General features: G+C 37.9%; 1 protein-coding gene across 1 annotated transcript in view; it reads left to right on the forward strand.

Annotated features, from left to right (window-relative positions):
* Positions 1–13,037, forward strand: part of LOC104508895 (transmembrane and TPR repeat-containing protein 4-like) — a gene marked incomplete at its 3' end in the record, with an annotated part of 13,351 nt that extends 314 nt beyond the window's left edge. Inside the window, exons 2-5 of the mRNA XM_010150661.1 lie at positions 1,466–1,681; positions 6,687–6,802; positions 8,879–9,095; positions 12,950–13,037. Of these exons, the coding sequence (XP_010148963.1) occupies positions 1,466–1,681; positions 6,687–6,802; positions 8,879–9,095; positions 12,950–13,037 (637 nt within the window). The remainder of the gene's footprint in view (positions 1–1,465; positions 1,682–6,686; positions 6,803–8,878; positions 9,096–12,949) is intronic.
* Between the last annotated feature and the right edge of the window lie 614 nt (positions 13,038–13,651).

Consider the following 13,651-nt stretch of genomic DNA (forward strand, 5'->3'; position numbering starts at 1 on the left):
TTCGTCAAACTAAGAGCAGGAGGGTGAAAGGCTTTGGGAAAAGGCTCTTGAAGCCTGCTTTACCCTGCCGAGGAGCTGCGTTCTCCCGCGGGTTGCACAGCTCCCTGTTACTGACTTCAGCTGGATTCGGGAGCACCGCTGTGTAGTCCCCAAAGCGAGGAGGGGCAGTGGTGTAACAGAGGAGTACCGGCCTGCACGTGTGTGTACCGAGACCGGAATTTAACGTCGCCAGCGGAAAGCTACAAAGCGATTTGCCTTAGCGGCTCCGATGGTCGGGTCTGTTGAAGAAGCCAGCTGACTGGAGCCTTTTCCTAGATTGTATGCAGACATTAAATGCAACGCTTATTCATATATATATATATAATGTAACCTTTATATATATATAAATGCAATGGGTGCAACGGTTGATTTCTAAAAGCCAATAAATAAGAAAGCGTGAAGCTGGGCTGCTGTATGCGCCTATTGTTCTTGGGGTTTATGCTAATAAAAACTTTATATTCTGCCCTGCCTTTACTGTAGTTTTCCATTCGTAACCTCCTCCCCCAGCCATGTATAGCAGCACTTGATAATAAGACCACTTACAGTACTGTCAGAGCACCAGAGAAGCAGAGGCAGAATAGCCATCCAGGCATCCGGATGCCTTTGGAGCATCAGAAGAGACCCTTCCAAGCAAGGTGGCTCGTGGGTAAACCTCCAGCCTTAGTACCTCCATACTGATGTATCACTTAGTGCTGTTGGATTACACAGTCTTTTCATCCTCTTCAGCCACCTCATAAGCCCGTGAATACAACAGTAGAATTGTAGCTTGTAGTAGCTTGTAGTTGTAGCGTGCAGAGTGATCTAGCAAGCTACTACTTTGGTCTTAACTGGACATGTCTTCTTGTCTCATTGTTTGAATTGTTGTGATTTGGGGCCTAGTCCATTAGCTTCTACCTGTACATGTCTACCTGTGATGTTTGTGTGAATTCCCTGTATGGGCTGTGTGTAAGGCTGGGTCCTTTAATTTGATTAATAGAAGAGAGCTGAGCTCTTCTTGCAATTAACGATGTTTGGTTTTCACACGCAAAAGGAAATCATAGTGCTTATCATTTTCCTGAGAACTTTATAAATGTTCCACAGTCCCCATGATTCCCCTGTCTTTTATCCTGGAAAAGAATGGTTAGAAACAGAAAATCAGTAGTTTGCTTGAGGTTTTAGAATTCACGTGTGTCAAAGATTTGACTTAGAATCCAAGAATTTCTTGGCTTCAACTGTGTGCTCAGACCATGAGAAACTGTGCCTTTCTTCCACAATTGAAGTACAAAATTATGTTTCAAGATATTCAGTAACTATGAAATGCACTGAGAGGAAAATGTGTTGGGTTGTATGAAACTTCATTCTCCTGTCCCAACCCAACTCTCGCATTTTAAATTCCCTTTTTAGTGAGATGTGACTATAACTGTGTATTTGCATGTGTTTCTTTCAGATTTACAACCAACGTAATGCTGAAGGTCCCAACTTGGAACAAACGTTTCACAGAATGGCACAAACAGAACCTAATCTGGACCATGATGTGTCATGGTTCCTCCTTCCATCATACTGGTCTAAAATGGTTGTGGCATTAATTTCCTTCCTCTGTTTTGCTAACAGCTACGATGGAGATTTTGTATTTGATGATTCTGAAGCCATCATCAATAATAAGGTTTGTCTTTCTTCTTCCCCTAACCCACACCCTTTGACATAAATGGCCATGGGAAAAGAAATAATGACAAGACTTGATCTAGGTAGGCCCCAAATATTCACCCTAGTAAATAGCTTTCTTATGATACTCCTTTTTAGAAGTTTATTTTTTCTGTTTTGTTTTATTGTTTGATTGTGAAGTAAGGCTTATTTAAGGTTGACAAACAAGCTGTGCAGCAGTGCTCTACTGAAAACGTAGAAGCATAAGTGCTTAACAAAATCTGATTCCTAAAGCTATTTGAATGAGACGACGTGGGTTCTAATACAGAAACAAAAGAGTGAACAAATTAAAATTCCCTCCCCCCAGTGTGTCCCCTTTCATTCTATAGCAACTGAGATGCTCTGGTTAACAAGTGTTTATATCTAGTCAAGTGGAAGGGAGGGGTTTTTTTCCCATACTAAATGGACTTTGCTTGTCATCTAAGCGTTATCTAGGGTTGCATCAAATTTGGATGTGATGTTTAGTAATGCTAAACATTCACAGGGTACCTGTACATTAAGACTGCCTATAGATCTAATTTTATGCTAATTTCACTGCGCATATGCAGTAGACTTACTAATACTTGTAAAAATTTTTTTTTTTTTTTTGCATTATCTTCTCAGGGTGACAGATGAGTAGATCCAATGAATAAACTTACTCTGGTTGAAAGATACATAATGCATCACTAAGCAATAGTAGGGTGCAGGGGTTCTCCAGCTGTGGTTTATAACATAAAAATGTTACAAGATCAAGCTTCCTTTTGCTATGTTCCTTCCCCACTTAAAGTTCCTGTGACAGCAATATTTTTTTGAAATAGAGGTAGAGTATACTTGTACTCTGTTTTAAAACTATCATACATTGAGTAAACAGTCCTTGAAATGCTTAGACACTAACACGTGACTTGAACAAACGTCTAGCTGAGATTCTTTTGACTTTGAGGACTTGAGTGTCTTCCATTGCTGAGACACTTCATGTGTCACAGTGAGCCTATGCTCATGGGTGGGTCTTGGTGTTACAGCTCTTATACTGTTCTGGAAGGGACTTGTTAAATGCTTGGAAAGGGAAGCACAGGGTAAAAGGAATCGCCCTCATCTGTTGGTTCTGTTGCCCTGAAGCCATGGGGTTACAAGGAGGATAACCTGGAGATTCGTACTGATAGAACAATACAATTCACTCTTTTTTTTTTTCCCCCCCTTGCCTTGCACAAGATTTAGAGGCAACTTACCGCAATGTGCATTTTAGAATCCCACAGAATTACTGTTTCCTCAGACAAATTTGTATTATGCTTGTGTAAGTCATCTTACCTTGAGTTATAAATATATGGGAGGAAAATACATCTGCCAAATTGGAAATAAATCTCAAAGCTTCTAAGCGAATACTGTAGACAAATTAAGAACCTACAGCCTTTTTTCTTTTTTTTTTTTAAGCAGCATTATATTTTAGATTACACAGCTCTTGGCAGTGTTTCATACTGCAAAGTTTTATTTGGGACACAATTATAGTATTTTAATTTCCTGAAAGAATGAACAGAAGACTAATGTTGGAATAAGGCAGGTTGTTTTGTTCATATGCAATTTCCACACTTAAAATCTTTCTCAGTTTCTTTCAGTCTTTACTTTCAAAATGTTTCAATTTATCTATGCAACACAACAACCTGCACAAGGATTATAGCTGTTGGCAATGCTGAGAAATTCAACCAACTGCTTAAATAGATTAATTCATACCTAGTCTGTATGTTTGAAAAACTGTGAGGCTTATTCTATTTTTCACATCAAAATCCTCTTTTATTTTCTAGAAATCAAATGAGATTTTTGTAACAGAATCTTTTTAACACAGGGGTCATATGAATATGTGGAAATACAAAATCCACAACCAAAATGCAGAGACAGTTAGTTTACCAGTTTAATGGGAAGGGAGGGCATCTAGTAAAGGCACAGTTTATTAAAGTACAGCGTATTTTATTCCTGCTTAATAGGAGAGACAGCAGGTGAAGTAGTTTTGTAAATTTACTGAGCATTACTGCATCAGTATTTTCTTGGGTGCCACACAGTGACCTTCTTGTTAATTTAATTTACTAGCTACCACTACCACCCCAATCTTCCAATTTTTAAATTTTTTTTTAAGCAAAAGTTACACTATTAGTTGACCCCATGCCTACTGTGTGTCCTGGACCAATGTTATTAGATCGGTTCAAGCCTGTTTTCCAGATGCTTTCTTGCCATTTTAAGCAGTATTTTAACTGGTACAAAACAGTGTTTTCTGCCTTTACTTGTTTACTACCTTAGCAAGATAAGTAAACTTGTGATAACAAGTAAACTTGTTTACTATCCTAGCAATCCTCCTCCTTGGAGGATTAGGAGGAGCTTCAGACACAGTGTGTCATTTCTATAAGTCTTTATATAGAAAAATGACTTTCTAAGTATTGCACTGTGGTCTGTAAGATGCTGCTGATCAGATATGTAGAGATTCTTTGATATCTACTTTCAGTTCTTAAAGAGAAAATCATACATAACTTTTAAACAGCTGTATCGCTTAGTGCAAACCATTCCTGTTTTAGGGTAAGTGAAAAAATTAACATAAGAAACCTTTCCTCACAGAACTTGGATTCAAGAGCAAAATACACGACTGAAGATTTTTCGGTCATATGGAAATGTAATCTAATCATTGAGTAATTCCATGTATTCAGCTTTTCCTGTATTCTTCCTGTGGAAGACAAAGGACGACTGATTCTAGCGGAAAGGGAAATCTAGCCTTGCACATCTCAAATACATTTCCCATCTCAAGTTATTCAAGACCATCTGTGACATAGAAGACATACATTTAAAATTATACTACTTAAAAGAAAAAAAAAGTCTCTCTTTCATAGTCCCTTTCTTTGGCAAACGTACGCAAGGAGCACTGCTGTCGGTTGGAGAAAGAGTCTGTGGGCCACAACACCCGCTAATAGCTGCCCCTGCGGAGTACAAAGACTTCAGTAGATGTTGGTGTACAACCCAGTCCCAACTTGCCCTTGGAAAAGCAGGCTATGTCAATGTAGTGGGCTGCTGGTTGAGTGGCACTCCAGCTCTTAGAGTGAAATTATGATCTTTAGGATTTGGACATACCAGTAAGGAATGGAAGAGGCATCTAGGTGCCTAAGGCCAAAATTGCAGTCCTGGGAGAAGAAATTTGCTTGGCAGTAGAAATAGCTGAGAAAGTGAAGAAATTTTGCACATTGATAATTCTTAAGCCCAATTAGGATCCCATGTGAGTCTTGGTTTCTTAAGATTTTCCTCAAGAATGCCTTAATTGACAGCTGCAGTGTAGGACTATTCCAAGACTACAGTGTTAGCCCTGCTCTCTTTTCTGTGTATTGATCAGCAACCTATTAGAGAATGCTTCACTTCATTTGACAATGTGCTACATCTCCTTCCTAATTTTTTTTTTTCCTAACTGGTTGTCAAATACTGGTCAAATTTGATCAAGTGATAGAAATTTCTTCATGGATTTTTTTCATTTTTGGATGGATGAAAGTCAGAAATGTGTTGAAAGAAGCAAGAAAAATTGAGTTATTTTAAGTTCAGTTTAGCAGCAGCCAGTCAGCGTGGCCCAGACATTTGGCTCTACCCTGGGACTAGCGGTGGTATGTGTTCTCTCTTGCCTTGTTGGCAGGCCAAAAATGCTAGCTAAGGGTGAGATGGAAGGTACTGGGACCACAGGAGGTGCTCAAAATACTCTAGAAGCAAGTGAGATAGTAGCAGCATTTGAGAGGAACTGGAGTTAGTGAACGAAGGGTGATGTGGGAATCTTGTAAGTAGAAGGAGGTGTAGGAGGAATAAGGCATAGGACACCAGGCTTTGTAAGGCCTTTCATGGATTTAGCAACCCCTTTTGTCTGCTTACCAGTGTTTGTATTGGCTTGTTAATCTGCTTTGGTTTTTTGGTCTCTTGAACAATTCCAGGGGAGAAGGTGGGGGTACTGGAACTCGTGATTGGTTTGCAGGTGTAATACCGGCACTTGTGTGAAAGCTATTAGCTTGCTAGTACAATTTTCTTCTTAGGTTCTGTCTTAAGTGTATTTAACCTGCACATTTGTTGTAGCTTAAATTGGTATTTAATTGCCCCAGGGAAGCAGGAGAGGAGCAGAGAAAATAGAAGATGAATATTTTATTCTGAGCATCCTAGGTTGTCTGTACAGAAAACTGAGGTGGATACTACCAAGGTCCTTATTTTTTCCTCTCTAAAGTATATATTTTCCATTCAATAGACGAAGTTACTTGGATTTTTTCATTATCAGCATGGCTTTAACATAAAAGGAAAGAGTAGGCTTCTGCAGGGTTTTTTTAATAGTCCCCTACACCATCGCAAATTAAATTGAGTCACTACTTTTCTGTCTTCTGCTATTAATCTTTTAAGCAGCGTATAAAGATTTTGATTTTTGGTTTCATGTATTAAGAATTAAAAACTTTTTTTAAAGTTATTTGAATAGTGTCTTATGCGATGTAAGGCTTCAAAAAGAGCTAATTGTTATTTTCTATCTTTAGTCTCCTTGCTTTCATGCTTTTATTAGTAGTTGTGCTACTGACACTGGCAGAAAAACAGTTACTTGCTGCAGTTTGTAGTTGGCCTCCTTTGCAAGATAACCTAGATCTAAAATCAAAGTCTTTTTACAAAACTATAAGGTATAGGGTTTTTTTGTGTTTCATAACTATTTATGTGTTTCAGCTATTGACCAGATAATCAACTGATATGAATCTGCAAAACTCTACAGAATTTAATGTAGTTATGCCTACTTACAGAATCCCAGAATCTTGGCCTTTATGAGGACAGGCATCCAAGATGTGTCCTTCATTGCAAACCTGGGTACCTTGTCAAATGTCAGTAGTGAGCCCACAAAACTGTTATGTCCGTCTTAACAGGGGCTTGTATTAGTCAGAACTTGTGTTTTAGCTGCTTTGTACAAAACTGAAATGTTAAGACTCTGTTAATTTATGATGTTTCCATTCCAGGACCTCAGGGCAGAAACCCCACTTGGTGACTTGTGGCATCATGACTTTTGGGGTAGCAAACTCAGCAGCAATACCAGTCATAAGTCATATCGACCACTAACTGTCTTAACTTTCAGGTGAGACTTGTCTTTTTCCTTGAGGTCTGATTTCTATTTTTTTTTAACATATATTGGCTCAATTGATTATAGCAAGAAGACAACAGAAATGGAGAGAGACAGAGTATCTGGAGGGTAGTTGGATACCTTTCTTGAGTATGATTTTCCTGTTTACTACCCTAATCTAAACTGAGTTTTAATTTTCAAATTGTTTCTTTCCCGAAGTATAAATTATTTTGGCATTCTTTATTTCAATGTACCTTTCAAATATTGCATGTTATGCTCTGATATACCTTGGTACTAGGGGCAGCATGGTTCCATATGTAGGTCACATCATCAAAGAACTAGGAGGAGTGCGTTCCCTTCACTTAGCTGTGCTGCCACTTAGACTGCTATTGTAGTTTCTGTTCTCTGCTTTCCTGGTGACCTGTCAAAAGATTTTTTTATAAATAGTGTCAGTTTACTGTGGCCTTGTGCCACTAGGTCACTGAACAGTCTTCCCACCTCTTTCCCCTGATAGTCTGTCTAACTTAAAGTGAGTGTTTGTGTCTGAGAAACCTAGTGAGAGATGTCTGCTTGTATATATAACTTGCTGATTTTCTCAAATAACTAAAGATTTATGAGCATTACTTCTGTAGATGCTTAGCTCATGTTTTTTGCAGAAAGATTTGAGCAAGTAGTAGACCATGTAGAAACTGGGCACAATAAAGCAGAGAATCTTTCCGGGATCAGTCTTAAGTTTCTTTATTTTCCCTCTGCAACTCAGTGTTGTGGATGGGGACCTGGCACTGGTTCTGCAGTTGTGTCCAGTCTGAGACAGGGGCTAAGTGATTGTAGAAAGAGTACTCCTACTCTTACACCTCATACTCAAGCAAAAACATTGACTCTTACGTGCAGTGTCAGTGTTTTAGGTAGTTAGAACTGTTAGTTTCACTATCTGTTGGGCTTTCTTCACATTTTCATCAAGGAAATTATGCAGCTGAATAGAATATGTCACTCTTAAACCTATTAAAGCTTTCAGTGCATTACACAGCACAAGCTTTCCTTTCTTTTCAAGGTCTCTGTGGTATATTCTGTCTCTAGTAACGTCCTGGTTAGTTTAAAGAGCAAACTGGGATACAGTCGTTGCTGTATTTTCAGATGGTTTGTAAAATGCTATTTTCACAAGAAATTAGTTTTCTTAATTTCCCTAAGCTCCAACTTTTATGTGCATCACATTTATAATAGGTTGGGGTTTTTAATACATTTCACTTAAGCCAGATGCAGACTGACCAAATGAGCTATATAAAATCCCCTATCAAACTAGGTTTTGCATATCTCACCCACTGATTAAAGTATACGGATGATAACAATATGCTTCTCCCTTTTCTTCTCCCTCTCCATTTTACCACAGCGTTCCTACCTTGAACAGGGTTTTAGATTGACTTTTTATTTACACTTGCTTATGCTTTTAATACTTCCATGAAACCTCTATCCAGTCTCACTGGTTAGTAACCCTTAGAATCTAAGATATGGTGTCTTGACTGCTTTCTTGATTGATACCGGTTGTACCCAGATGGTTTCCACATCATCAATCCAAATGCTAGGACGTTTTTCAGCTAGAATGTCAGTGGAAATCGTAGTCTTAGTGCATATTAGTTTCCTCGCTGTTTTGATTTAACTAAAACAATTTCATGAGTTTGTTTTTAGACATCATTTCTTCTAAGCCCAAAGGTATCCCCCCAGCAGTCTGGGTTGTTTATCCACAGGACACTCCTGTGTTGCAACATTGAACTGATGTTGCTGACCAGAAGTCAGTTCAAAGTAACTATAAGTGTGATTAACATAATAGCATTAACATATGTCTTTTGAGAGGATAGATATTATGCTGAATATGGTATCCTATATAAATATCTTTGAGTAAAGATCAGGACATTGTTTCTAGCCAACTGTGGTAGCAAAGTGGTAATACCATGCGTGCTGGGGTTTGCTGGTATTTTTCAGCCTTTGTGTGTGCGTGTCTAATACAATCTTGATGTGGGGTTGTTTAGATTTTCTGTTTGCATATCTCTAACCACTGATGTAATTCCTAGCCTTAATGCTTTTGTTTCCATATAGAATTAATTACCTTTTTGCTGGAGGCTTCTACCCGGTTGGTTTCCATGTCATCAATATAATACTGCATTGTACTATCTCGGTGTTGATGGTTGATGTGTTCTCGATATTATTGGGTGGACTGCATTTCAGTAATAAAGGACGAAGGCTAAACCTGGCTCCAAAGACGTCTCTCCTGGCTGCTTTGCTGTTTGCTGTACATCCAGTGCACACCGAATGTGTAAGTACTGAATAACTAGCTCCAACGATTTAGATCTTAGTTCTTGACCATCTAGACAAATTAATTCTGACATAGCTTTATCCGCTGCACATTGCTTTTATATATTCTTAACGCTTCTCTTGGCACATGTCTTATGAGAACAATCAAGTATTATGGTTAGTATGTCTAAAAGCTTGTAATTCCACAGGGCTGGACCTTATTAAGGAAGATAAATTAAATCATTTAAGTACAATAACTAAAGAAGGATAGCCCTAAACTACAGAGTTTCTCTAAGTACTGGATTAAGGATTCATTACTAGAAACATTAACTCATGAGCAGCCAAGGAGAATGAAAGATAAACTGAATACAAACACTTAACCACTTCGCATTTTCATTTGTTTCGATAAAAAAAACAAGGAGATGGAAAATTGGAGTTGTGTGAACTCTGTATGTGACTGTATTAGAATGCATCCAGTTTTGAATCCATGATGCAAGGAGGACATTGGGAAAAATGGAGAGGGCTCAGAAGAGCCATAAAAATGATTAAAGGACTGGAAATCATCCTGTGTCATGAGAGATTAAACTCCATGGGTTTATATTTTTACTGCCAAGGAGAAAATGAAAGGATTTTTTTTAATCACAATCTGTAATTATGTATGTGGGGAACACAAATTTGATAGTAGTGGACCCTTCATTAGTGCAGACAAAAGTGTAACAGTGGCTGGAAGTTGAAGCTGTAAAGATGCAGAATGCAAACATGGCACACGTGTAGCAACCGATGTAAATACCTAACCAGAGATCAAAGTCCTATGTGGAAATTCTGGTGTAGAGGAGATGGTTTTCTTAAAAAGCTCTTTTGCACTCATAGCTAAGAAAATCTTAAGGCCTTGCTGGATGTGGTCCCTGATTGCTTGGCCTTGTAATAATGAATAAATTAATTATTTTATAATCACAATGCAGGAATAACTTTTTTTTTTAGCATCTAAGAAGGACTGAGCTGCTGAAAAAGTACTAACTTTAGCTTTGATCTTTGTGCTGGTAATGAACACTGAATCCTGGGTGCACCTTGTTCTATATATGTGGCCCTGATTTTTCATTTATTCACAATATGCCATCGGCTTGGCTGTTTCATTTGCTCTGCACGTGATTGATGGGGAAGAGGTTATGGAAAGCTATGCCTCTCAGCTGACTGGGGACCCTGCATGTATTGGAAACCTAGAGATGGTGCAAAGTTATGTATTAGTAATTTGGCAGCTTTTTTGGCAGCGTGACTAAAAATTCCTGCCAATCATTCTCTGCTGTTTGCTCGCCTGCAGAATAACTGCTTTTTGAATGTGTTGTACTGATGTCAGAAGGACCCCTTTTATTTGTTCTCCAAAACCAGTTCTAGATGTCAAAGTGAAATCAAATAAGTCTTAAATGCTTTTGATGTTCTGACACATAGAGAAAAATCTCACTGAAGCCTTAACTTAGTAATAGGCCTACTATTGACTCCTTTATCAATATGCATAATTTTATTTTTCATTCCATTTGACTCTAAAAATATATTTAAATCAGCAGGCAAATGTTAATAAGCGCTTGGTCATGTAAAACAAGTTACAAGCGATGCAGTCTGCATATGCAAGGATTGAAGTCTTGTGTATGCTTTGGGCAAACATTGGAAGAAGAGGATAAAAATAGCATGCTTACATACTGTTTTTTTTTTCTAAGATTCAGGAATGAACAAAGGCTTCAAATCATTTATACTGTGAGTAATAAATAAATCTTGCCACACTGAAGCGGTCATGATACTGCTATGATTCTAGCATGAGTGTGTGTCAGGCAGCATCTCAAAAACTATTCCACATGATTTTAAAGCTGTGAGTTTAAAGTATCATGACATCCTGGATTTGAAATGAGATGACATATTTTGACATAAAATTGTAAAGAATCTGTCTGTTTGCTGCTTTGGATTTTGGTATATATAGCATAAAACAAAACAAACTCATGTAAAACAGATCTTAAAGTTTAATGCTTTCAGTACCTATGCAAGAAAAACATCTGTCATTATCACTTTCCTGCCTGCAAATAAACACTCTTGTGGTGTAGTTCTCTTAAAAAATGCTTATTCTTTTTAATACTTGAGTGATGAAACACTACATAAAACAGGGACATAAAAATATTGCTGATACCAATATAAAACTGGGGATTTTTTTTCTTTACCTTATTAACCAGAGACAATAGGCCTGATCTGCGTTTGAGATCACATTGTGCTGTTGGAGTAATCTGAGGCCGTATGTGTGGTGTTAGCCCCTTAATCTCTTTGTTGTAACAAGTTGGCATTTATTTTCAGAATTGTGTCAGTTCACCTTTACTTTTATCTCATTAGCCGAGAGCAGCTCCTGAAACAGAATGACACTTCATTATTTTCCCCTTTCAAAGCACTCCATAGCTATTGAGTTAATTCTCGTAATTCCTATATAAGATAAAAGAAGAAGCAGGGAAATTAGATGCATGGCTTTGGGTAAATCAAGAAGTTTTTCTGAACTGGATTTAGGAGTCCAACAGTTTCATCTTTTACGTTGTTCAAGTAAAGCAGAGAGTCTCTTCAGTGGATTCAGGCCTACTCTCATGCCTCCAACACTTCTCTTTCTCTCTGATGTTTAGAAATAGTTGTTTCATCGTGTCAGGCTCACACAAAAAAAAAATGGCCTTTTCCTAAGAAAGGGTTAGCCTTTAAACAAAATGAAAACACAATTTATCTTTTACTTTCTTCTTTCTGTTCCATTCACAAAATGGGAGAACTGGTGTACTGTACAAGAACCAAAGTTTCCAATTTTGTTCCTGAAACATCACCTCAAAAAGTAGATTTAAAAAAAAAAAAAAAGCCAAACAAACAACCACTGTTGCTGTTCTGCCCTGCTTCAGAAAGCCTCTGTGTACATCTTCTCCTGGAAGTAGGGAACCCAGCACTCCTGGAAGTAGAGCTAGACTGAAAAGTAAGGGGTGTTTCCATGGGCCTTGCTCTGGGTGTATGTTCTAGGGAGTTCCTGATATCAGGCCCTATACAAGTGCCCTGCCAGCCTAGCCTATACAAGATTCCCTGCCAGCCCCTCGTGTCATGAGTTCCACAAAAAATTCATGGTGTATCCTGACGCTTGTGTAATTGAAGAATGATGATCCAAAAATATGTCATGCTGTGTCTGAGCAAGTTACTGCAATTACAGTTTAAGGGCTTGAACCAAAGCTTGCTGATGGTGCTGAGAACGCTCTTGATTTAAATAGGTTGGCACAGATCCGGAGTATAGAGGTCCCAGAATGCACCTCTCATTTTCTTTTCCATAAGCACAAGATGCATTTGGAGGTAGCTCTAATGCAACCAATTAATAGAACACAAAAAACTGCTGGAGAGGGGATTTTTTTCCTGAATCTGCAGGCTGGAAGCTGTTTGTCCATTCTGAGTGTGCAGACTGCAATTTGAAGGCTGGCTTGTCTTCTCAAAGTGGAAGTCTTGATTTGCATTTCAGCAGGGCTGCCAATTTTGTTGGGGTTCAGGATGTTTGCTGAGAGTTCTACTGAAGGGCAACCTGATCCAAAAAAACAGATGGAATCTGACAGAGTCTACATTTTATTCAGTGAGGTCCTTCTTCTTTTCTTAAAACAGCAGTTTTTCATAAATTAAAGCCAAATCATTTACTGAGTTGATACTAAGCAATACACAATCAAAATTCGGATGTGGCTTAGAAATCTAGGCATCGCTAATCCAGTAAACCATGTTAAAAATTAAGTAATATAGTGATATTCTTTTATACATTTCACTTTATATACGTGTGTATCTTCATCTCAGGTTTTCTAAGACTAAAATCTGGTAATATGAAACTTTTTTTTTTTTAAGGTTGCCGGGATTGTTGGCAGAGCAGACCTACTGTGTGCCCTGTTCTTTTTGCTGTCATTCCTTGGCTACTGTAAAGCATTTAGAGAAAGTAAGCATTCTGTTTGACCCTTTAATTTTATATTGTGTAGATTTTCTGCATTCATACATTTCAGTGAAGTATAGCAAAATTAAAAATGTCAGCTTGGTGTGATTTGAATGTATTAATGTTTATACCCTCATAAAATGTTAAACCCTCCCCCCCAAACAAACAAACAACACTATACCTGCTTTAGCAGGTATTTATTGTTCAAAGAGCTGGAAGAGTTGCTGTTCCTGTTAAATGCTAAGTATTTATTTTAAGAAAAGTCTGGTTTATAATAGGCTGATTTGATAAATGTTTTATTGTTTAGAACCATAAAGAAATATTTTAATAAGAAGTATTCTAGAAACAAATCAAACCTGTAAATTTATATTCTTAAATATTTTAGCATACTTTATGCCATTATGTTGGGATGGCTTAAATGGGAACAAACTTTAGGAAACTTACATGTATTTTTAATGGATTGTAAAGAATTATTCATATGAGTAAGCCCTCTAAATTCCTGCAATATGCAAGTGCTGGCATATATGTGCTGAATATAGTGTTACTTACAGTGTTTCGGTAAGACAGCTGTATTTAACATGAACAGTTCCTTCATAGGATGCCATCCAGAGGGACCTTGA

Source organism: Eurypyga helias, unplaced genomic scaffold, assembly GCF_000690775.1.
Source record: "Eurypyga helias isolate BGI_N326 unplaced genomic scaffold, ASM69077v1 scaffold43230, whole genome shotgun sequence".
NCBI classification, from domain to species: Eukaryota; Metazoa; Chordata; class Aves; order Eurypygiformes; family Eurypygidae; genus Eurypyga; species Eurypyga helias.